Consider the following 24458-nt stretch of genomic DNA (forward strand, 5'->3'; position numbering starts at 1 on the left):
TTCTGAATTCTGGGAGTGTAAAGTCGGAGAGCTCAGGGGACCCACTAGTCTGGGTGAGTTAGTATGAAAACACAGGTAGGCCCAATATAGGACGGCACTGCAGGTGGCTGACCTTGGCTTTAGCCGTGGGTTCCTAAGAAGTCTCAAAACCTGGATTGTATCTTTTTTTTATTATTATTAAAGCTTTTTATTTACAAAACATTGGGGAATTTTTCAGCATTGACCCTTGCAAAACCTTCTCTCTGGATTATTGTCTTTTCTCTCCTGGATACTCCCAAACCCACCCCATTCACCATCCTCCCCCTTCTCTCCACAGCTGAACCAAAACTTGAATGATGTGTTGGTGAGCCTGGAGAAACAACATGGCAGCAACACATTCACTGTCAAGGCCCAGCCAAGGTCAGTACTCTGGGAGAGTGGGGGGCTTATTTTCCTTGCTGAGGGAAGACTGGGTTAGCTCTGAATATTTACTGAAGAAAGAGCAGGCTTGCTGGTGCTGAGGTAGCAGGGGTGTGGAAGTATGTGCGTGTGTGTGTAGGGAGATTAGACTTAGCTATATCCTTATTATCAGGCCAGTGGGAAAATGGGGGCTAGAAGTGAGAATTTTAGTACAAATCCCTTCTTTTTTCCTGCAAATGAGTAGACAGAAGAAAGATTTGGGGAAATGCAAAGAACAATGAGCTGGAAACCATGAGACCTGAGTTCTTACTAGTATTGGCCTTGGCACAAAATAGTTAGGTTAATTTTGTGCAAATTATTTTTCTTATCTGCAAAGTAAAACAAGTTCAATTAGATCAGGAGCTGTTAACCTGGAGTGCATGAATTTAAAAAAAAATTTTTTTTCTGATAGCTGTAGTTCACATAATTGATTTTCTTTATAATCCTATATATTTTATTTTATGCATTTAAAGATATTTTTCTGAGAAGGGTAAGCCAGATTCCCAGAGGAGGATAAAAAAAGATGTAGAACCCCTCTTCCTTAAATCCTATAAAGCTGATTTGAGGCTTAGCATATCCAAGGAATCAAGTCTAAAGCTAGATGACTCTTACCCCCCCTACGCTTCTTCCCACTCCTTGCATCTTGATATAGTAAACTGAGAGTCAGTGTAAGTCCCATCACATCTGTGAGCGAGAATTCTTCAGTCGGAGTCAGGAGACCTGGCTTCCTTACTTCCTAGCTGACAATTCAGCCAAATGACCATTCTTTTGATTCTTTTCCCCCTGTTAAATCTTTTATTCCCTGCCTCACAGGTTGTAGTGGGACCCAGATGAGAAAATGGAAGTCAAAGTGTTTTGGGAAATAAAAGGCACCCTAGAGTTGTGAGGTTATTGCTATTATTGGTACAACTCCAAGCCAGCTGAGCAGGAATGTTTGCCAAGTCTGTTCCCTCGCTGTTGTGCCAGTGAATTCTAGCTGCATTAGTCTTGCTTTCAGCCCAATCACGGAGCTGATGCTCCCCCCATCCTTTAATCCTGTTCTTATAAATCATGTACAATCCAATGGGAATTTGAGAATCTAGATTTTTTCCCTAAATGTTTCTTGTGACAGGATTAGGGGGAAAAGAGGAAACTTGGCGAATTTCCCTCTGTCTGGGGATCTGTAGGAACAAGAACTTTGCTTGGAGTTTCATTTTTAGGAATCATAAAAGCATGTATAAATTCGTGTGTGTGTGTGAGAGAGAGAGAGAAAGAGAGAGAGAGACACACACATACAGAGAAACAGAGACAGAGACAGAGAGAGACACAGACACACACACAGAGACAGAGAGACACAGAGATAGAGAGACACACACAGAGAGACAGAGAAAGACACACAGCAAGAGAGAAAGACAGAGAGAGATAGAGAGACACACACACAGAAAGACAGAGAGAGAGAGAAGGAGAAAGAGAGCACATGTATGCACTGATGATAGGATAAGGCCTGTAGGTCTTATGGCTCTGGTCTCAAGAAGCTGAAATTGTGACAGGGGAGACAACTACAGCATCCATCTCTGCCATACAATCCCTTCCCGTCCCCTTGAGTAGCATGGAAGGAACAAGCTGGGTAAGCTGGGGAATAGTCTGTGTTAAACAGCTCTCATTTCTTAGAAGAGAAGTTCCTTTTTTTTTTTTTTTTTTTTTTTGAAGAGAGAAGAAATGAGGTTTAACAGCCTCCAGGGAAATCATTTCCTGAATCTTGGACTTCAGAAAGGATTTAAAGTTGGAGAGGGAAAAGTTAGACTGGAGACAATTTCAGGAAAGAAGGAGGCAACCTTGCTGTGCTCCAGATTGAATCAGTGCCATGTGGCTCTTAGCTCTAGTGTGAATCCTATGTTTTCTGAAAGACAATATAGTGTGATAGGAAAGGCACTGGTCCCAGGTGTCAAAAATTCTGCATTTCAGTCCCACCTCTTTTACGTGCTAGTTTTGTGAGCTTTGGCAGATGATTTAGAATCTTTCTGCCTCCATTTCATCATCTGTAAAATGGGAGGTAGCAGGAATATGAACTACTTATCTCCCAAAGTAATTAGTTCAGAATTATGTAAGTATGAGATTTCAGCATTATTCTTACATTGCTTATCTGCTTCCCACTCCCCCTTTCCTCGCTTCATTTTTACAAATATTTATTACTAAGTATTAAGATATTTCATACCATTGGGGATGAGGTATAGTATATCTTTTTGAGTACGAGAAAGGTGTACATGCAGCCCGACTTTGATGAGAGTACATTGGAAGTTGATGAGGTTAAAAAACATTTGCCTGAAAGCTTTTCTAGTCTGGCAGATTTAAGGAACAGATTCACCCTTCAACCACATTATACAAATGTACTCTAACCATCCTTCCTCCTCTTCATCTCTCAAAGTTATTACCATCTTTACTTTACAAGAGAGAGAAAAATCCCAAACATTTTGGTTTTGTATTAAATTATCCTTTTTTTCCTTGTTAGAAAATTGTGGCTTGGAAGATAGGAGGCCAGCTGTGATGTAGGCTTCCTGTGTGACTTTGGACACATCACTTCCCCACGCTAGGTCCCAGTTCCCATTAGGTGGACAGTCACTTGTACCTTTATAGCCTGAGGAATAGAGACAAAAATGAATTGCTGAACCCGGGTGCATCCTGGAGGGGCTGTAAAGAGAATCTGGTGAAGGGAGAGGATTCTTGCTAGGCCCTGTGTTCCTGCTCATTGAAGGGGAGAGCTTTGCCTGGTTTGGTGTAGACGTATATAACTCTGTCTATCTTGGAGTTACACTAGGTGTGGGGGAAAAGGGAGACAGATGACTTTTATTTTCCCTTCTATAATAAAAGCCATTTGCATCCGGTCCCCCACAGAAAGAAAACTAAACTGTTCTCCAGGCTTCGGAGAAAGAAGAGCAGGTACCAGTATACCAAGAATTGCATTGTGTGAAGGCCCTCCGGGCTCATAAAAACAAATGTGTGGCCTCCCATGATAACCTGGGTGTGCAAGGGGAGTCGTGTGTTCCTTGTGGGGTCTAGCGCAGGCCCCGTGCATGGCCTGGTGTCCCCTACCTGGGAAGGGGTGGGAGAAGGACAGAACTAACCCAATAACCTGCCTTGGTGTGTGTAATGTTGTTTATCCTTGAAACTGGGGAAGGCATCCCAGAGAATTAGAGGCACGGGTGGTCATTTGAGTACTCAAGGGTTGGAAGCCAAGGCATGAAACAGTCCAGGCAGGAGTGAGAACCAAGGCTGATGAGTCCATAGAAAGAACTTGGTGGTCAAGTTGGGACTGGAGGCTCTGAATCAAGAGAAGGCTTCAGAGGCAAGGATCATCCAGAGAAGTCAGAGCAAGACGGGGGGCAGAACCAGGGAGGCAGGCCCTAGGCCCTGGAAAGCGGGGCATTGAGGTTGGCTACTCCCCAGGTGAGTAATCTGGGCAGTAAAGACAGTGCCAGCAGCTAGGAGACCTTGATGCTAAATGTAACCATCAGACTTGCCCAGGAAGCTTCTTGTACATTTCCTGTTAGGGGCCAGAACCAATCCCAGACAGATCCAGTTGCAAGTCTGCTGTGGTTCCTCAAGTTGACTCCATTGGAAAGACCCCAAAAGTAGAATATTCAGTTGGCCTGGCAGGCTTAGAACTCTGTGGCCTGAAGCTATTGACTCACCTAATTGGTTTCTCCTTATTTCTTTTCAGTTACTTTTTTACTATGCTTAATAGTAGTAATTATTACTCAATTCCTTCTCAGTCTTTTTTTTTTTTTTTTTTTTTTTTGAGGGGGAGGTGATTTGTATTTTTTTTAATTCAAATTTGTCTTAAATTTTCTTTTTTCTTCTTTCTTTTCTCCCATTAGTCTTAAAACAGTAACAAAACAACTACTCAGCTCCTTCTAGTTTTGTTTTCCATTTTATCTTCAGTGACTTTTTAGGGCCTCCATTTTCTACCCTTTAATATAAGGAAACTAGATTAGATGATCTCTAATTTCCTTTTAAGCTTTACCTTCCTAGGAGCATCAAAGCTGAGAGAGTCCAGATGGAACCACTGGGTCTATTCGACAATGTTTGGAGAGACGACACAAAGAGAGAGAGAGAACAGTGCTGTCCATGACTGTTTCTTCACTAGGGATTTCTTTGGGACTAATTTCTACTTGACCCCAAATGCTTAGGCCCTAAAGGAATGCACCAAGGAGGAGTTAGGGAAGCTCATATAGTAGACACTGGACTTTTGTTCAAACATCACATTCTATCTTCAGATCTTTGAGTTCTATTAGCTGGGTTAATAGAATATCATCCTCTCTTTTGTGTGTAGAATCAGAAGCCAGAAAGATGAGATAGCTAGGATTGGGTTGGGTGTTAGCAAGGGAGGGGGCCTGTAGGTAGCTTTTTTTAGGAGGAGAGCTGGGGATGGCCTTCACTGCTCTCAGTTTTCAATTATTCAGGGGTTGGTTAGATTATCTATGCTCTTTGATGCCCTTCTCCCTTTCCCTTGTGTTGTAGCCACTCCTTTCTGGAAGAAAGGCAGGAGGAAAGGAAAAGACAGCCAGCAGACATTTATTGCTAACTATGTGCCAACAACTGTTTCTGGCAATACAGAGGTCACCTTCTAATGGAGTAGACAAAACAAAAACAAAAATAGCGAGGATACACACACACACACACACACACACACACACACACTCTCTCTCTCTCTCTCTCTCTCTCTCTCTCTCTCTCTCTCTCATAGGTCTTGAAAGAAGCAAGAAGCCCCATTCAGTTTTAGAATATAAATTATAAGTAACTTATTGGACTTACCTCTGCCTCCTGTCTGTATGTATACTTGAGAATAAGCTTTGAACACCATGCTGCTTACCCACAAGAGCATTAGAGGGACAGTGGCTTTGTTTGAGGCTGGGGTCAGCCTGCCTGGTCTTTGGGGATAGGTCCCAGGCTATCCAGGATAGCTGTTGGCCCCAGAGCTATCACAAAGACCCAGAGAGGGCTTAGGAGTGAGTTAGTGAAGGAATTGGGGTGCTCTGGCTGTCTGTTTCCTACCGCTCATCGTGATCTTGGGGGTAAGGAGTATTCTGGGAACATCTTAGAATCTTTTCTGTTTTTTATATCTGTCATTGCCCCTAAAGCATTCAAACATGGTTACACAGATTCATCCATGCTTCCTTTCACAGTCATGCAGAAGGCACATTCATACTTGAATGCACATCTCTACTCTCATTTGTGCACATCCACATTTTTTCATGCTCACAGATGTTCTCACTCCCTTTATAATAAGCCTCAGAGTGGAGTTCCAGGCAAAGTCCACTGTGGAGTTTTTTCCCAGGATTCTCTCTCCTGTGGGGCTGGGGCCCTGTGCCTTGATCTAGAGAACATGACTAACAGCTCCTGCTCACTATCTCCCATCATCTCTGTCTCCATTTCTGCAGCGACAATGCCCCCACGAAAGGGAACAAGAGCCCCTCACCACCACCCGATGGTTCCCCAGCTGGCACCCCTGAGATCAAGGTCAACCATGAGCCTGAACCAGCCAGCCTGGACACTCCTGGGGCTGCTATCCCCAAGTCACCGTCTCAGGTACCCTCTTGACCACATAATCCTTTCCTTACCCTTTTCTATTTTCCTTTCCTTTCTTCATCCTTTCCCCCCTTCTGCTTTTTCTTTTTTTTTTTTTTCTTTTTCCTTTTCTCTTTTTCTCTTTCCTTCTTTTTCCTCTTTCTCTAAGTGAGGGAATGCCCTCCTTTTCCCACTGACATAAAAGGTTAAGCACTAGAGGTTATGGAGGAGGTCTGTAAAGGAGTCTTGGAGGCCAATTTTATTCCTGGAGGGATGATTCTTATCAGAGTCTCCATAGAATCCCAGTCCCTGAGGACCCATCCTCAAAGTCTGAGTCTGGGCACCTTTAAAATGTTCTTGAGCCTCGGATTGTTCACCCACTGCTGTTACTGCTCTGATGTTCTACATTGCCTCCAGTGACCAACCCCACATGCTCAACTCCTTCCAGTCCTTCCTTTAGTGGAGTGTTTTGGTTTTATTGGAGAGCCTTACCCCTTCACTCCCTGAAGGCCCCAGCAGCTCCTATGGTATATATTCTCTGTCTGCTTTTGGATTCTGCAGCTCCTTCCTCTCTCCTATCCCTGCCTTTTACTGTGGCTCTCCCACCCTTTTCTGTTGCATGCTACTACCCTCGGTCTGGTCCAGGGCATGGGGCTTTTCCTGGGTCTTCCCAGGGCATCCTCGAAGTATGTGTTACTGCCTTTCTCTTGTTTCCTTCCTCTCCTGCCAGATCAAGTGCTACCTTCAAGAAATAAAAATTGTTCTTTGAGTTTTCTCTGAGATTTCCCCCAGGATCTCCTCTATATTCCTATACTCAATGTTGGTGATCACTAAGGATGGAGAATTATGGGGAAGGGAGTGGAAGGAAATGGGGAACATTCATGGCTTAAGGAAAAATCATTTAGCTTAGCTCAAGTTTCAAGGAGAAAAGCGACAGAGAGAAGATTCCTGAAAAGGAAACCAGAAAAAAAAAAGAGGAAAAGATAGTGAAAGGGGATAGGGAGGAAGGCAGGTGGAATGTCCTGGTAAGTAGGTGGGAGGGTAGGAAACAGACAGGTTTCCCAGCTCCAGATTCCTCATCATCTCCTTTTTAAGGAAACCAGTAGAAGGGCCTGCTCCCATTCTCCCTCCCCGCCCCTCTCCCCAACCTCCCCTCTTTTTTTAAAGTTAACTAATTGGATTTGGACCCCAGGGAATGAGGTGGAGGATGGCTGCGATGGAACCCCAGCACCATCTGGTGGTTTCAATGCTTCACTGCATGCCAATCTTCCCCAACCAAGAGGTACTGGATCAGGTGTTAAACTAAGACTCACTGAATGTGGGGGTCGCACAATTATCATTTATCATCAGTAAATGTTCGATTTGTATATACTTATATACCTGGGGTCTTGTTAAAGAAAATTTCAGAAAAAAGGAATTGCAAATGAAAAAATTTTAAAAAAACCTTTTATAAGGGAACAAGAAAGGGAAGAAGCTGGGAAAGGGTATTAGTTACTGAAAGAAAGCCTTCCTCTTTCTGAACGAGAGGGGAAAATACACCACATTAAGTCAGATATTTCATTCACTTTTTCATTTCAGTTAAATTCAGTATAATTTGACCAAATCAGGGTAATTAAATTGAATTCAGCAAGGCTTTATTAAGCACCTATGTGAATTTGGCAAGAGCTTATTAAGGATATATTCTTTCTTCCCCTCCCTCCCTTTTCATTTTTCCCCTACTTCTCTCCTTAAGCTTCACTGTGTCTTTCTCAGTGTCAAATGTCAGTCTTTCTGCTATCTCTTCTCCCCCCATTTTACTAGTTGTGTCCCAGCACACAACTGAGTTCCCTCTCCTGAAGGGGCTCAGGGCCTGTTGGGTACATCAGCCCTGGATGTAGTTTCTGACTAAGAGGAGTCTTATTCACACGTGACTGGTGCTGGGGATAGTGTCGGGAAACATACCAATGTGCATTGTAGTGATCTAGAAAGTTTCCATGGTAAAGATGGGGATAGGATTTGGATAGTAGAAGACATATTTCTCACCTTCAGAGGGTAGACAGGGAGGAGCTGAACAGAAAGCCGCGAAAGCCTAAGTTGAGTTGTCCTATTTCTCAAGCTGCTGGTTTTTTGTGCAGGTGGGTCCCTTCCTTAGGGAGGGAGCGTGGCTGGTGTTAGATGGGTTGGCTTTTTCTTTCTCTCCCCAGGACAATATTTTGAGGCTTGACTATTCTGACTTTCCATCCCCGAGACTGAACTGCATTTCTGGAGTCTATGTAACGCTCATTTTTGCACCTTGCTTCCCCTTCTCTGCATAGGAGCTACTAGGCTGGGAGGAGGAGCCACTTGCTCCCATTTTCCTGACCGGGGCCAGCGTCTCCTGCTCTGTGCTCCTTGTCCGTGGTCTGCGGTTTGACTAACCAGAGCTTTGTCTTTGTCTCTGTCCACATCTCTCTGCCCCAACATGTTTTGCCGTGTGGTCCCCTGTCCCCCCGTCGTCGCCGGTCGCACCCTACCCTTATCTGCCTGCAGCTTCGAAAAGGCCCACCAGTCCCACCGCCTCCCAAACACACTCCGTCCAAGGAAATCAAGCAGGAGCACATTATCAGCTTGTTTGATGACAATTTTGTCCCCGAGATCAGCGTGACCACCCCCTCACAGGTCAGCCACGGCCATCCTCATTCATCTCCTCTGACTTCCTTTCTTACTTTATCATCTGCCATCCTTTCCCCCTATTCCTTTCCAGGAAAAATGAGGAAGGAACAGGAGGGGTTCTGAGCATGTGCTGGCAGCTTGGGGGGAGAAAGGCATGGAAATGAATGTGAGCTGGGAATCATAAGCACTTACTGTCCATAGCATATGCATTGATAAACCCCTTATTACAAAACGAGGTTCTAAGGGACCAAGTACTTATTCTCGCTTATGTTTCTATTTTTTACGTTTTCTATCACTTCTCCCACCAAAGTTTGCATGCATTTCTTTGTTTTTTGGTACTTTTGCTCACTGGGGGAAGGAAATAAATGTTTATATACAGTCTACAATGTGCCAGGCTCTGTACTAAGCACTTAAACATTATCTCATTTGATCATTGAAACCATAGACTGTGAGCTGGAAGAGACATTTACAGATTACCTTATTACCTAGTGCAGTCCCTTCCATTTATAAATGAAGAAACTGATACCTTAAAGAAAATCACAGATTTATCCACTGGGCCCCATGAGGTGACGTGCCCATGTTCATCCAACTAGTGACAAAGCTGAGACCAGAACTCAAGTCTTATCATTCTCAGCCTTATCCTTCTCTCTTATCTGCCTGTCTTGTTGCTGGGGACAAATGGGTGCCATGCAGGCTGGAATTCTGCGGCTTGAGGAATAGAGTTAGGAAACACTTTTTCTTGACTGAGAAGAACGTGATGTTGCAAATAGTGCACTGAGCTTGGGGTCCAAAGAGACCTGGATTTGAATGCTGACTGACACTTAATTGCTATGTGACCCTAGGTATGATTGATTTAACCTTCATTTCCTTTTCTGCAAATGCAGTCTATATTGCCTATCTGACCTTTATAAACCTTAAAACACAATGGAAACGTGAGCTTTTATTAAGCACCTAGTGTGTGCAAGACACAGAGACATTGGAGTATAATGACTAGAATTCTGGATTGGAGTTAGGGATAGTAATAATACTAATATGATAGAGTGCCTGCTAGGTACCAAGCACTGTGCTAAACACTTTATAAGTATTTTATATTATCCTCAGAACAATCCTGGGAGGTAGATGCTGTTATTATCTCCATTTTACAGGTGAGGAAAGGGTGGCAGACACGTTAAGTGACTTGCTCAAGGTCACACACCTGTTAAATGCCTAAGGCCAAATTTGAACTCAGATCCTGGCCCACTCTCCTACTGTAAGATCCTGGAAGACCTGTCTGTCACTTATTAGCCTTGGGACCATGAGCCTCAGCAAACTCTCCTGGACTGTAAATTAGAGATGGATTGTTTCTGCATTGGGGAAGGGAGGTTCCCACAGTAATGAAATCATAGGTCCTTGGCATATTGATGTATGAAGGGCTAAGTTTTGGAAATAGAAGGATGAAAACTTGCTCAGTCCTCAAGCTTACATTCTATAAGAAATAGGTTGCTGTATGAAGCGGTAAATTCCCCAAGTAGAGTTGTTTAAGCAAAGGCTCAATGTGGAATCCTTGACTTGGATATTGACCGGATTGTGATTCCTAAAGTTCTTTCCAGCTCTAAGAATCTGTTATTTTATGAATTCCCCTCCCTTTTGGTAATGAGTTTGTCACATTTGTTAGCTTTGACCTGTTCCATTTCTGACCTGAATTTTTACCCTGTTCTAGGTAGTTTGGTTGTCCATCTTCCCTCCCATTGGCCCCAATATCGGGAGCTTACCATACTGATGTTATGTGGACAACTAATAGCATACTTACTTAGACAGCTTAGAGCTTCAGAACCCTGCAATCCATCAGCCTCATTCATTAGGTGCAGGGATTACAAGTGGCATTCTGTATCCCTTTATGGTTTATTCTGAGCATCTCAGAATTGGAAAATCCTTCCTGGCTGATCCAGGGTCACATAGCCAGTAAGAGTCTGAGGCTGAATTTGAACTCCGGTCCTCCCGACTCCAGGGCCAGTGCTAGGCCACTTGGACTTCATAGGAGAGACATGTCCTCTTCAAGGGACTGCTGTACCTGCCTTCCTGCTTCATTAGGAGAAAGGAAAACTCCCAAAGCTCCAGGCTTGCAAATGGCCTTCATCTTCTTCCCCCTTTATTTTCTCTACCCCATCCAAGCCTGCTATTTCCCTCATAACTCTCTGCATGTTTTTTCTCTTTCCGTCTTCCTTCTACATATCCTTCATGTTTGAGGGTATACTTGGATGAATACATCCAAACCTGTTCATGGAGCCTGAGGACCAAGCATGGTCTCCATCCAGAGGATTCTCCCCTTTGGTGCACAGAGGGGATGGGTCTTTGGGGTTTGTGGGACCAGGGATTTGGGAAGATCTAGCCTCCCTGACCTGAGATGTCATCATTGTCACTGTCGATGCCCAAGGGAAACTTACAGCATCACAAGGGATTCTGGGGCAAACCAGGACGCCTTTACTCGTAGAGTAGAATTTTCCTGCTTCGAGGTAAGGGAAGGAGTAACTTCTCAGGAGTTCCCTCTTTGATGTGCTTGTCAGGTTTTATGTCTTTTAAATATCTTTTTGTATTAGGTTTATTGACATTCTGAATCAATGGTTATCCTATTTGATTTATTTTTAGACATCCTTCTGATTCTTTCTGACCCTTTTTCTAGGCTCATATAGTATCCTGGGCACAGTAGATAGATTGCAGGGCCTAGAGTAAGAAAGACTGATCATTCTGAGTTAAAATATGGCCTAAGACACTTACAAATGGTGTGATTCTGAGCATATCACTTAATCCTGTTTGCCTTAGTTTCCTCACCTATTAAAAGAGCTGGAGAAAGAAATGGCAAACCACTCCAAAAACTTGGTCAAGAAAATGGTGTCGCGAAGAGTCAGATATGACTGAAATGACTGAATAGCAACAACAAACGTCTTACCCTGACTCCCTTAGTGTAGCATTCTCCTGCCCCTTTCCAAGCATGCCCAAAGTCTTAAAGTGTTCCATGATGCAAAATGTCATCCTTCCTTCTCCCTCCTACTCTCATTCCCTCAATGCAAATATCTCGGCTAAGTGTTGGGAAGAAAAGCATTGGGTGTGTGTGGACTTACTCACACTAATATGTAAAATGACTGACACTAATTATAGAGATACTTGTGATTTGAAAAATGTAGGATTATACTAGCCTAAGTAAATCTTATAACCTCTTATGTGGAATTTTATGCTTTGTGAAAAAATGAAATGAATCAAGTTTAATTATTAATATTTTCTGAGCAGCACATTCTTGGTCATGTCATATCTTTTCATCATCCACAAATAGCAAACCTATTTAGAGGGTATTTGGCTTGTATTCCTGGCTTTTGGAGCTTACCACATCCATTCCTGCAATGTTATTCTGTCGTTTTTCAGTTGTGTCTGACTATTCATTTCCTCACATTGGAGTTTTTTTTGGCAAAGATACTGGTGCAGTTTGCCAGTTTCTTTTCCAGCTTTTTTATAAACGAGGAAACTGAGGCAAATAGGTTAAGTGACTTGACCACATTCACACAGTTAAAAAGTTTCTGATACCAGATTTGAACTCAAAAACATGAGTCTTCTTAATTCCAAGTCCAGTGTTTTATCCACTAGGCCATCTAGGTGCTTATGTTAACCATAGGTTAATAATCAAGATAAATTTCTTGGGAGAAAAAAGTTCTTATTTTAATTTATACAGTTAAACCTTGATAACTGAAATTACATCAGTGAACATACTATAATTTGATTAAAATTATGTGATTTAATTATTATTTTTAAAAAGTCAAATTTGAACTCAGGAAGATGAGACTTCCTTGTTCCAAGCCTAATGCTTTCTTCATGTGCCACTTAGCTGCTTATGTTAAACATAGGTTAATAATAAAGATAAGTTTCATGAGAGAAAAAAGTTCTTATTTTAATTTTTACAGTTAAACCTTGATAACTGAAATTACATTAGTGGGCATATGTAATTCTGCTAAAATTTTGTGGTTTAATTATCATTTTAAAAACTCAGGAAGGTGAGGCTTCCTGGTCCCAGCCTCAGTGCTTTATCCACCGTGCCACCTAACTGCTTATATAACCATAAGTTAATAATAAAAATAAATTTTATGAGAAAAAAATTCCTATTTAAATTTATACAATTAAACCTTGATAACTGAAATTACATCAATGGACATACTATAATTTGGCTAAAATTTTAAAAAAGGTCAGATTTGAATTCAGGAAGATGAGCCTTCCTGGTCCCAAGCCCAACCATAGGTTAATAATAAAAATAAATTTCATGAGAGAAAAAAATTCCTATTTTAATTTATACAAATTAAACCTTGATAACTGATAATACATCAGTGGACATACTATAATTTGGCTAAAATTTTGTGTTTTAATTATTATTTTACAAAAGGTTAGATTTGAACTCGGGAAGATGAGGCTTCCTGTCCAAAGTGCAATCATCTATCTATGAAAGCACCTAGGAGTCTCTCTATTTCTGCCAAAGCATCCCTTATTCCCTCCATCAGGGACAGACTCCCCGAATGGATAATGTGGCAGTCCTGTGGACAATGGCTACGAGATGGGGAGAGGGTAGTTTGGGAGACACTGAGCCTTTGTCAGATAGTGGGAGAATAAGAGGAAACTTTGTGATAAAGAGAGGGAGAACCTGGGGAAAAAGTCAAAGTGTGGCAGTCATCTTAACTCTGAGGACACATGGGGAATGACAGCTGAACTTAAAGTGCTACATAAAGTTAGCCCTTATAATCTTGGAAGTGTTGGCTATCAGGCCTTTGCAGCCCATGTCAGGACTCCCTGTGGAGGAGGGGACCCCAGCAGTGGGTTTTGTCTGCACCTGTCCAGGTGCCTTCGTATGTGTAGATGATGGGGAGTGTGCACGTGTCCCCACGTGCTCCCACCTTCTCGCGGATGTCTAACATGCAAACTGCTTCCTCCTTTCCTGCTGCCAAGTTTGATGCCCCTGGACCTTTCCAGGAAAATGCCAGCCTCTTGGATCTGGACTTTGATCCCATCCCACCAATTGCAAGCCCTGTGAAGGCGCCTACGCCCTCTGGTCAGGTTGGTTTGTCTGCTGGCTGCTGTGGCTCCCAGAATCCCGCCCTAGGACCATGAAAGACCTTCCAGCAGAGCTCTCCAGGCTTACTTAGCTCTACCTTTGTCAGCCATCTGGGCGAGGGTTCTGGAGTAGCGAGCATCAAGACAAGCAAGTTTTGACTTTGAGATTTACTGTTGTCATGATTCAGATTACTCATGAGGAAATGTGCCGCTGCCTGACACAGAGGTGGTGGTCTTAGGGTCCATACTGAGGCAGACTTTTTAGACTCAGACAATTTGGCAAATTTTTTTTTTTTGTTTGTTTTTTCTTTGTCAGAATAAGGATATGGGATAGAGAGGAGAGATGTATTTTTTGATCAATGAAAAAAATTATTTTAAAAAAGATTTTTATCAGAAATTGAAAAAAAATTTGTTAGTAATTTGTCTAATTATCCACCATTAGGCACTCCAGCTCATGTGGCTGAATGCAAATCATTTGTGAATAAATTTTATGCAACTATTACTGATTAGGTAAAAAGGATTTTAGGGATGTCCTAGGGGACACCCTGCATTGGGTGGTCAGAGTCAGTGACAGGCCATCTCCTCGAGTATGGAGCCAGGTCCCAGATCTTACTGAAGATCCATGGGTCCCCATGCTTCAAGCCCTTTGATGATTCTGACTTCAAACTTAGCCCTGCTCAGTTGCAGACATAGTACCATTGAAGTTGGGATGTTGGGGGTGCAGGGGAGGCGTAGAAAGGAGCTCATGTGGGTGTAATTAATTGTCTCTGTTTACTAACCTCCTAAATCTAACTCTCTCTTTATCACACTTTAACATGCTTAGTCACTTCCATGGGATCTCTGGGAGGTAAGCTTTGTGTCTCCCCTTTTCGGGTGTCTCATTATTCCCTTATTGCATGAACTCAGTATGCTCCTCTTGCTTTGTCCATATTGGTGCTATTTTCCTGGTTTTCATTCCGAAACAAAATTCATTTGTCTTTCTGTCATTTCTTCTGCCTGCTTGCCTAGTGTAATTATTCCCCAGATCCAGCCCTTCTGAGGGCCGCCACCCTTTCTGGTGTTATTGAAAGTCTACCCAGAACACTCTCTGGGTATATGTTACTCTATATAACAACTAACATCCTGATTTAGTAGAATGTACATATCATTCTAAGGCAGGGACTCTAAACCTTAGATTCCTTTTGGGGTCCATCAGATTTCAGGGAGTCTGGGAACTTGGATAGGAAAAATAAATTGCATCTTTAGTTTTTACTAACCTTTGTAATCTATATATCTCATTTCATGAATTTAAAAACATTCTGAGAAGGGTTCCATCAGGTTTCACCAGAGTGCTTAAGAAGTCTATACAAAAAAAAGGTTAAAAATTCCTGATCTAAAGATTACTGAATTATAGAATGTTAGATATGTAAATGATCATTGAGTTCAACCACTTCATTGAACATATAAGATCCAGAAAGAGAAGTGATTACCTAGGCGAATTAAAAGGCAGGGCTGGAACTCAGGTCCTCTATTAAACCTGGCTTAATTTTCTTTCCATTATACTGTGTTGCTCTCGTCACTTTAGCTTCCCATCTGATTGGTCCCATGAATTACTGTCCATCTCTTTCCTCCTGGATACATACACACACATATTCACACTCACACTCTAGCCATTTTTCACACTCATACTCTAGCCATTTTCCTCCATGTTCTTTTATGAAGGCAAAGGACAGATCAAAGACATAGCAAGTTGAAGAGTAAACATTCCCTGCATTCATTTTTGGACTCCTATCTTAAAAGTATCAGGAGCGTCAGACCTGTTTGAACAATTATTCAACTCTACTACAGGTGTCCAGGGACAGCAGGGCTGTCAGTAAGTTATTCATCAATAAAACTCTTACCTGTGAAATGCCCAGCTGTATAGTAGATGCTATGAGGAACACAGAAGAATATTTGACCCTATGTAAGTTGGTTGACATTGGTTCAACAAAACATTTATTAAACCCTTATTTTTCATAAGACCAGAGATACAAAGAAGAAAAACAACACAGTATCTTTCCTTAAAGAGTTTGTAATCTTTGAAGGCAGAGCAATCAGGATACTATGAGGCAGGGAGTGATGGGAGTAAAGAAGAAATTGAAGGCAAAGTGCTCTAGGGAAATCTGAGAGGAAGAGAAGGGAGATCATTTTATCCAGGGGGAAATCAGGAAAGAGTAAATAGAGAAGATGGTAGTGTCTAAGTCTTGAAGTATTCTGAAAAGTGTATGCTGAGATAGGGTTACATTGCAGATAAGAATGTTCTGTAGGAATGTAGGAAAGTAGTCTCTGCAAGCAGAGAATGGTTTAAACCAATCATGCAATTGGAATATGGAGACCAGAAAGATCATAGGAATTGTAGTAGTTAAGGAAGTCCTTACAGAGAAAGGAGAAGAGCTAGGCCTTGAAGGATGATTAATTTTTCAGTAAAGGGAAAGGTATTCCAGAAAAGCCTGTGAGAAGGCATGTACATGGCAGCATGGCCTGGGAGGACCAGGGCAGTAAAAGTGATTTATCTGGAATTCGCAGAGTGGGTGGTAGTTTGTATGGGAAAATATTTGGTTTTCCTTAGACTACAGTGGGGAGGGGGTGGTACTGGTTCCTAGTTGGAACTCAGCTATGAGTTCTTTCTCCCATTTCAGGATAAGACCTTATTAATAAATGTTCCAGGTCTTTGCAAGGTCATTGAAAACACTTTATTATTATTATTATTATTATTATTGCTGAGGCAATTGGAGTTGTTATTGTTGTTATTTAAAAAAAAAGAGAAACCACAGAACAGAAAAATGGTACCTCTTGATATGATGCTTTAACTGGATCCTTTTAAGAAGGACATTTGGGGATCTGTTTAGGACTCTGAGGAAAAAAAGGAAATAGGATGATTTAACTTTCACTTATATGGGAGAAATAAGGAAATTGGATGGCATCATTTTTCTTAAAGAGAGATGAGGAAGAGGGATAACTTGTTTATAAGATTTTGCTGAAGCAAAATCCTTCACAAGGAGGATTCTGCACATTCAAGTCAGCAGAATGATGTTCCACCTCTAATTTGACCACGTGCTTTCTGGAATTAGCTTATTGGGAGAAAGTTGGATCTCTAACCTAGAGGCAGCTTTGCTGAGATTAGAAATGACTTTGGGCACAAATCATGTCCAGTGAGGAGCCCATCAGTGAATTGTCATTATTTACCTCTGACTTAGGGAGAATATATGGGATAGATAGTCAATAAGTATTTATTAAGCTTTTGTTATGTGCCAGGATCTGGGGATGAAAAGGCAAAAAGCACAGTCCCCGACTCTCCCCTTCTGCCAGGTCCAGATGCTGCCTCCTGGATTCCATCTGCCTCTGTGTCCCCCTCCCCCCTTCTCTCTCTCGGCCATTGCTCATGTCTCTTTTCTCTTCTTATGTCCTGACCACTACTTCCTTCCCTCGCCTCTCCTTTCCCCTGTTCTCTTTTTCCTCCCCTTCTGCCCACGCCTATCCCTAGGCTGCAGAGAGTCCAGCTGGCAGCCTGCAGTCTGTGGAGCAGGGCCCTGCTGATAGCGCCATCGGAGAGGGCGCATTTCCCGTGGTCTGGCCCAGCCAGACCTCAGAGCCTGGGCCAGCCCAAGTAAGTGCCCACCCCACTCCCCAACTTGTCCTTGTGCCCTCCACATGGAGGAGAAAAGGAGGAGGAGAAGCTGGAACACTGAGTTAAGGAGAGAGAGAGAGAGAGAGAGCGCACTCATTGCCCTTTCTTTGGGGGAGCTCGGTGGTTCTCAAGGTCAGACTGTAGGCAAGGTCACTTGCCTCCTGAACTTGTTGATGCCTTTAACCTAACAGTACTCACTTGTTTCTGGTGGGAATGAATTATGTCCTAACAGTCCTTCTAGGGCTGCATCCAAAGGACCAGGGAAGGGGAGCAGCAGGAGTGCTCTGCAGACTGAGGGCAAAGCAGCTCTTCAGGTCTGTTTATGACCTTGACTTCTTATTCATCCTTCTGAGGACTCTATAGTAACATAATTTTCACCTGCATGGTTTTCAAAGCACTTTGACATCCATTATTTCATTTGATTCCACAATGACTCTCTGATAGGGAAACCAAGGCTAGCATCACCCTTTGATGAATGAAGAAACTAAGATCCATTGAGTTTAGGTGCCTTTGCCTGGGATCAAGTGGAGGAAGAGTGATTGAGTCAGTCCTTGGCTCTTAGTCTATGTTCTTTACGCCGTAGCCTATGGTTTTTAAGTGTGAATTCTGGAGGAACTAAGGTTATCAAGGAAGAAGGGAGAGTAAAAGAGAGAAGGTTCTAAGAGGTAGGCGCCTACATACTGTGGTAAAGAAGGGGGGGAAGATGATGGCCCTTTTGGGGGGTATTGATGGTGATGGGGAAGTATCAGCTGATTCTGGTCTGATGTATTCTTCTTTGGGAGGGAAGCAACCGCCTGTTCCTATATATTGGGGCTAGGCCAGGATCTGACCTGGCTCTGGGATTTATGTTGCAGCCAGGAGATGTGACAGAGGCTGGAGGGACGAAACCAGTGGCAGTAGCTGAAGGAGCCAATGAGACGGCGGCAAGTGACGGGGCCTCTGTAAGACCACAGGGAAGACAGACCTTTTTTCTGTCTGTTTCTGTCTTTTTCTCTTTGCTTTTGTCTCTGTCTTTCTTTTCCCAACTCCACCCTGGCGTGTGAATATTTAAGGCTTAACCCCAGTCCAGTGCTTTGAGCCCTTTGCCCCATAAGCCAGACCCACACACCGGTGCCAGTGAGGATCCTGGATGGGCCAGCCTGTGACCCTCACTGACCGCCAAGGTGGATTCTGGGGCTGTCTTCTGTTACCCCTGCCTCAATTGTCCGGTCAGCCTTCCACAGCAACTCCCTGACCCTCTCATCTCTTCCTCTCTTAGAGCTCCCTGCCTGCTGTGGTGGTCGAGACCTTCCCAGCCACTGTGAACGGAACTGTGGAGGGCAGTACTCCCTCTAAGAGGTCTGACTTGCCTCCAGGATTCATGTTCAAGGTGAGAGAGAGGGGGAAGAAGCCCTTTATCTCCTAAGTACCTAGCTTAAAAAACTGTAATAAGGGACTAGTTTTTTTCTGAGGAAAGTGCTTACAGGATATCTGACATGGTCAACAGCCCTCTACATTCTCCACTAACTCCCCAGCAAGGGATTCCTTTCCCAGTGGAAAAAGTCTTGGAATCTCTTAGGAAAAAGCCAATGGAGCCTTATACTGGGTTGAACCTCATTTAACAAAACAATCAATCAGTCAGTAAACATTTCTTAAACTCCTCTTTTGTGCCTGACATTATGTTAAGTCCTGAGGATACAAAAAGAGGCAAAAGAGTCGCTGTCCTCAAGGAGCTTACAATCTAGTGAATGAGACAACTTGCAAATAAATATATAACAAACAAGAAATAACAGAAGGAAGGTACTAGATTTAAGGTACTAGAAAAGGCTTCCTGTAGAAGATAGAATTTTAATTATTGATTAGAAAAATGCAAATTAAGACAACTCTTTGGTATCACTTCATACCTCTCAAAAAGGCTAAGATGACAGGAAAAGATAACAAATGTTGGAGGGGATGTGGGAAAACTGGGACACTGATACATTGTTGGTGGAATTGTGAAGTGATCCAAGCATTCTGGAGAGCAGTTTGGAACTATGCTCAAAAAGTTATCAAGCTGTGCATATCCTTTGATGCAACAATGTTACCGCTGGGTCTATATCCCAAAGAGATCTTAAAGGAGGCAAAGGGACCCACATGTGCAAAAATGTTTGTGGCAGCCCTCTTTGTAGTGACAAGGAACTGGAAATTGAGTGGATGCCCCTCAGTTAGAGAATGGTTGAATAAATTGTGGTATATGAATATTATGGAATATAATTGTTCTGTAAGAAATAATTAGCAGGATGATTTTGGAAAGGCTTGGGGAGACGTACATGAACTGATGCTGAGTGAAATGAGAGATCATTATACACAGCAACAACAAGATTGTGTGATCATCTGTGATAGACCTGGCTTTTTTCAACAATGAGGTGATTCAGGCCAATTCCAATAGATTTATGAGGGAGAGAGCCCTCTGCACCCAGAGAGAGAGGTCTATCAGGAATGAATGTGGATTATAACATATATTCACCTTTGTTGTTGTTGTTGTTGTTTGCTTGCTTGATTTTTTTTTTTTTTTCTCATTCCTTTCTCTCCCTTTTGATCTGATTTTTCTTGTGCAGCATGATAAATGAGGAAATATGATCAAGGGGAAAAAAAAGAAGATAAAATTTTAGTTGATACTTAAAAGAAGCCAGGAAAGTCAATAGGCAAAGATGATTATCTTGCAGGTTCTGTTAACAAAAAAGGGATTAATGCTCATATATATTGCTTGCTGTTTTGGGAAGGGAAATGGAGGAGAGAGAGAGAAAAATTTGGAATACAAGGTTTTATAAGGGTGAATATTGAAAACTATCTTTGCATATATTTGGAAAAATAAAATACTATCACAATTCTGAAGAAAAAGAAGGGGTTAATGTTTGGAGAGGACTTGTTAATCCTATCCCCTTTCAAGGACATTTCTTTCTCAATACAAACATGCAAATAAATCTGTTTTAAAAAATAATTTCAATAAATTGAGATCATTTTGAGCAAATCAAGACGTCCGGATACAAGTATTCCTGTGTAAAGAATGAATTAGATTATTAACTCAAGAATTAGGCAGCCTGAAGGGTTCCTTCTAGTTCAGCTCAGAAGTCTAATTTGTGAACTCTCTCCTGGGACCTCTGTGAGTTTACCACTTAGGTGTATATGTGGCAAGGGAGAAAGAGATGCAGCTTCTGCTACACAGCCACTAAAGCGGCAGTTTTTAAAGAGTACTCTCATCTCCTGACAGGGAGTCTGAGGGCTGGAGGCGAAAACATGCACGTAAACGCGCACACGCAAATGTATGTGTACATATGTACGCGTGTATAAGCCCATGCATGTACACACATGTTCTCTGGTTTCCAAACTCGATATGACCATCTTAGAAGGTCCTGTCATTAAAAAGAGATGGGGCGGTTTTGAATTGAGAAAGTCCGGCCGTACTATCCAGAGAAAGCCCCTTCTTCAAGTCCAGGCACAAGAGCCCTTCCTGCCCCCCTTTCCCTCCAAAAAGAAGAAAGAACAAAGACTAATTAGAATGCCCCACCGGCGAGCCTTTGGTTACGGCGGGATTAAAAACAGCCTTTCCCCTCCCCCTCCCCGCAAACTCTCCGGCCGTACCGCGCCGCTCCGCAGGCCGCGCGGCTCACCCACGCTCTCTCCCGCCGCAGGTCCAGGCGCAGCACGACTACACCGCCACCGACAGCGATGAGCTGCAGCTGAAGGCGGGCGACGTGGTGCTGGTGATTCCCTTCGAGAACCCGGAGGAGCAGGTGAGATGCGGCCGTCGGGCGGCTCGGGCTGTGGGGCAGCGCGGCCACAAGGGGGCAGCACAGGCCCGGGAAAGCGAGCCCGAGAGCCTGAGGGAGAAGGGCGCCGTGGGAGCGAAGGACTGCCGCCTCCTGTTCCTCGCGCCTTTTCTCCCCTTGTCTTTCTCTTCTCCCTCCTTTCCACTTTACTTTCTTCTCCCCCCCCTTTCCTTTCTTTCCCGTCTCTCCTTTTCTCTCTTGACTTTATATCTCCGGCACTTCCACAGTGCCTGGAGCTTAAAAAGTTCTTGCTGTCGTTCATTTCCCCTCTTTTATAGGTTTCCCCACAACCACTCTTTTCTTACTTCTAGTCTCCTTCTTGCTCCCTTCTTTGTCTCAAAAGACAAAAAGATAATTTGTCCATCTCTCTATTTCTGTCTCAGTTTCTCTCATTGTCTTTCTCTCATTCTCTCTCTCTGTTCTGTTTCTCTCCCTCTGTCTCTTTCTCTGTCTCCCTGTTTCTCTCATTGTCTCTGTTTCTCTCATTGTCTCTGTTTCTCTGTCTCCCTGTTTCTCTCATTGTCTCTGTTTCTCTCATTGTCTCTGTTTCTCTGTCTCCCTGTTTCTCTCATTGTCTCTGTTTCTCTGTTTCTCTCATTGTCTCTGTTTCTCTGTCTCCCTGTTTCTCTCATTGTCTCTGTTTCTCTGTCTCCCTGTTTCTCTCATTGTCTCTGTCTCTCTGTTTCTCTCATTGTCTCTGTTTCTCTGTCTCCCTGTTTCTCTCATTGTCTCTGTCTCTCTGTTTCTCTCATTGTCTCTGTTTCTCTGTTTCTCTCATTGGCTCTGTTTCTTTGTCTCTCTGTTTCCCTCATTGTCTCTGTCTCTGTTTCTCTCTGTCTCTTTTTCTGTCTCCCTGTTTCTCTCATTGTCTCTGTTTCTCTGCCTCTCTATTTCTCTCTGTCTCTTTCTCTGTCTGTCTCTGTTTCTCTCATTGGCTCTCTTTCTCTGTCTCTATTTCTCTTTGTCTCTCTCTGTTCTGTTTCTCTGCCTCTCTATTTCTCTCTGTCTCTTTCTCTGTCTGTGTCTGTTTCTCTCTGTCTCTGTTTCTCTCATTGGCTCTGTTTCTCTGTCTCTCATTGTCTCTGTCTCTGTTTCTCTCATTGTCTCTGTCTCTGTTTCTCTCACTGTTTCTGTCTCTCTGTTTCTCTCATTGTCTCTGTCTCTGTTTCTCTGTTTCTCTCATTGTCTTTCTCTCATTCTCTCTCTCTGTTCTGTTTCTCTCCCTCTGTCTCTTTCTCTGTCTCCCTGTTTCTCTCATTGTCTCTGTTTCTCTCATTGTCTCTGTTTCTCTGTCTCCCTGTTTCTCTCATTGTCTCTGTTTCTCTCATTGTCTCTGTTTCTCTGTCTCCCTGTTTCTCTCATTGTCTCTGTTTCTCTGTCTCTCTGTTTCTCTCATTGTCTCTGTTTCTCTGTCTCCTTGTTTCTCTCATTGTCTCTGTTTCTCTGTCTCCCTGTTTCTCTCATTGTCTCTGTTTCTCTGTCTCTCTGTTTCTCTCATTGTCTCTGTTTCTCTGTCTCCCTGTTTCTCTCATTGTCTCTGTCTCTCTGTTTCTCTCATTGGCTCTGTTTCTCTGTTTCTCTCATTGGCTTTGTTTCTTTGTCTCTCTGTTTCCCTCATTGTCTCTGTCTCTGTTTCTCTCTGTCTCTTTTTCTGTCTCCCTGTTTCTCTCATTGTCTCTGTTTCTCTGCCTCTCTATTTCTCTCTGTCTCTTTCTCTGTCTGTCTCTGTTTCTCTCATTGGCTCTCTTTCTCTGTCTCTGTTTCTCTTTGTCTCTCTCTGTTCTGTTTCTCTGCCTCTCTATTTCTCTCTGTCTCTTTTTCTTTCTCTCTGTCTCTGTTTCTCTCTGTCTCTGTTTCTCTCATTGGCTCTGTTTCTCTGTCTCTCATTGTCTCTGTCTCTGTTTCTCTCATTGTCTCTGTCTCTGTTTCTCTCACTGTTTCTTCCTCTGTTTCTTTGTCTCTTTCTCTGTCTCTATTTCTCTTTGTCTTTCTCTGTTCTGCTTCTCTGCCTCTCTATTTCTCTCTGTCTCTTTCTCTGTCTGTCTCTGTTTCTCTCATTGTCTCTCTCTGTCTCTGTTTCTCTCATTGTCTCTGTTTCTCTGTCTCTGTTTCTCTCTGTCTCTTTGTCTGTCTCTGTTTCTCTCATTGTCTCTGTCTCTTTCTCTGTCTCTCTGTTTCTCTCATTGTCTCTCTCTGTCTCTTTCTCTGTCTCCCTGTTACTCTCATTGTCTCTGTTTCTCTGTCTCTCTGTTTCTCTCATTGTCTCTGTTTCTCTGTCTCTCTGTTTCTCTCATTGTCTCTGTCTCTATTTCTGTCTGTCTCTTTCTCTGTCTCTGCTTCTCTCATTGTCTCTGTCTCTTTCTCTGTCTCTGTTTCTCTCATTGTCTCTCTCTGTCCCTTTCTCTGTCTCTGTTTCTTCCTGTCTCTGCCTCTGTTTCTCTCTTTCTCTGTGTTTCTTTCGGTCTCTTTCTCTCTCTGTCTCTGTTTATCTCATTGTCTCTCTCTGTTTCTCTCTGTCTCTGCCTCTGTCTCTTTTTCTTTCTCTCTGTCTCTGTTTCTCTCATTATCTGTCTCTCTGTTCTGTTTTTCTATCTCTCTCTATTTCTTTCTGCCTGTCTATCTCTCTCTCACCTTAAATTCTCAATCTAGGTAAGTGTGTTGTTACCCACTTTTATACAAAGACAGAATCACAATTGGTCAGACATCATCTGGGGAGGAAACAATCAGGGAAGTTTCCTAGAAATGGTGGGATTTGATTCAGGCCTTGAAAAACAGGTAAGACTGGCCTAAGCAGTGGTGGTAGAGGGAATGAAATTTTCCCAAAAGCTAGAAAAAGAGTTAGAGCTGGGGAGAATCTCTGGATCACCTGCCTTAGGACCTAAAACACTTAACTCTGCTTTTTTTTCCTAGGATGAAGGCTGGCTGATGGGTGTGAAGGAAAGTGACTGGCACCAGCATAAGGAGCTGGAGAAATGCCGAGGTGTTTTCCCTGAGAACTTCACGGAGAAAGTCCAGTGAGAGCTGGAGTCATCATTCTTCTTTCAAGGGGAGTGACGCCCCCTTCCCCCCCTCCAAAAAAATTATGTCTTTCTGGGCTTTTTTTTTTTTTTTTTTTTTTCTTTTTTCTTTTTTCTTTCTTTCTTTCTTTCTTTCTTTTTTTTTTTTTTTTTGCTGTTGGTGAAAACATAGGAAAAAAAAAAAAAAACAAGGAGAAAGAAGAGGAAGAACAGAAGCCGCAAAACAAAATGGATGACAACCAGAATTTTAATTTGTCAGAATGATGTTTTAAAAGTGTTATTTTGCAGCTGATGTATCTCTATAGTTGAGTTCCAGGGCTGAGCTACCCC

The 24458-nt window shown here is 42.8% G+C and overlaps 1 protein-coding gene across 16 annotated transcripts in view; it reads left to right on the plus strand.

Moving 5' to 3' along the window:
- BIN1 (bridging integrator 1) overlaps window positions 1-24244 on the plus strand; it is a 128312-nt gene extending 104068 nt beyond the window's left edge. For 2 of the 16 annotated variants that reach the window (XM_051985696.1, XM_051985698.1), the window contains 11 exons: window positions 317-399; window positions 3310-3354; window positions 5856-6003; window positions 8491-8619; window positions 13573-13680; window positions 14501-14524; window positions 17180-17302; window positions 18178-18264; window positions 18582-18692; window positions 20974-21075; window positions 24022-24244. In XM_051985696.1, coding sequence (XP_051841656.1) covers window positions 317-399; window positions 3310-3354; window positions 5856-6003; window positions 8491-8619; window positions 13573-13680; window positions 14501-14524; window positions 17180-17302; window positions 18178-18264; window positions 18582-18692; window positions 20974-21075; window positions 24022-24129 — 1068 coding nt within the window. In that variant the 3' untranslated portion in view covers window positions 24130-24244. The remainder of the gene's footprint in view (window positions 1-316; window positions 400-3309; window positions 3355-5855; window positions 6004-8490; window positions 8620-13572; window positions 13681-14500; window positions 14525-17179; window positions 17303-18177; window positions 18265-18581; window positions 18693-20973; window positions 21076-24021) is intronic. The other 14 variants (XM_051985697.1, XM_051985699.1, XM_051985702.1 and 11 more) reach the window with 8 other exon arrangements.
- Window positions 24245-24458: the final 214 nt, after the last annotated feature.

The sequence above is a fragment of the Antechinus flavipes genome, chromosome 3 (assembly GCF_016432865.1).
Source record: "Antechinus flavipes isolate AdamAnt ecotype Samford, QLD, Australia chromosome 3, AdamAnt_v2, whole genome shotgun sequence".
In the NCBI taxonomy this organism is placed as follows: domain Eukaryota; kingdom Metazoa; phylum Chordata; class Mammalia; order Dasyuromorphia; family Dasyuridae; genus Antechinus; species Antechinus flavipes.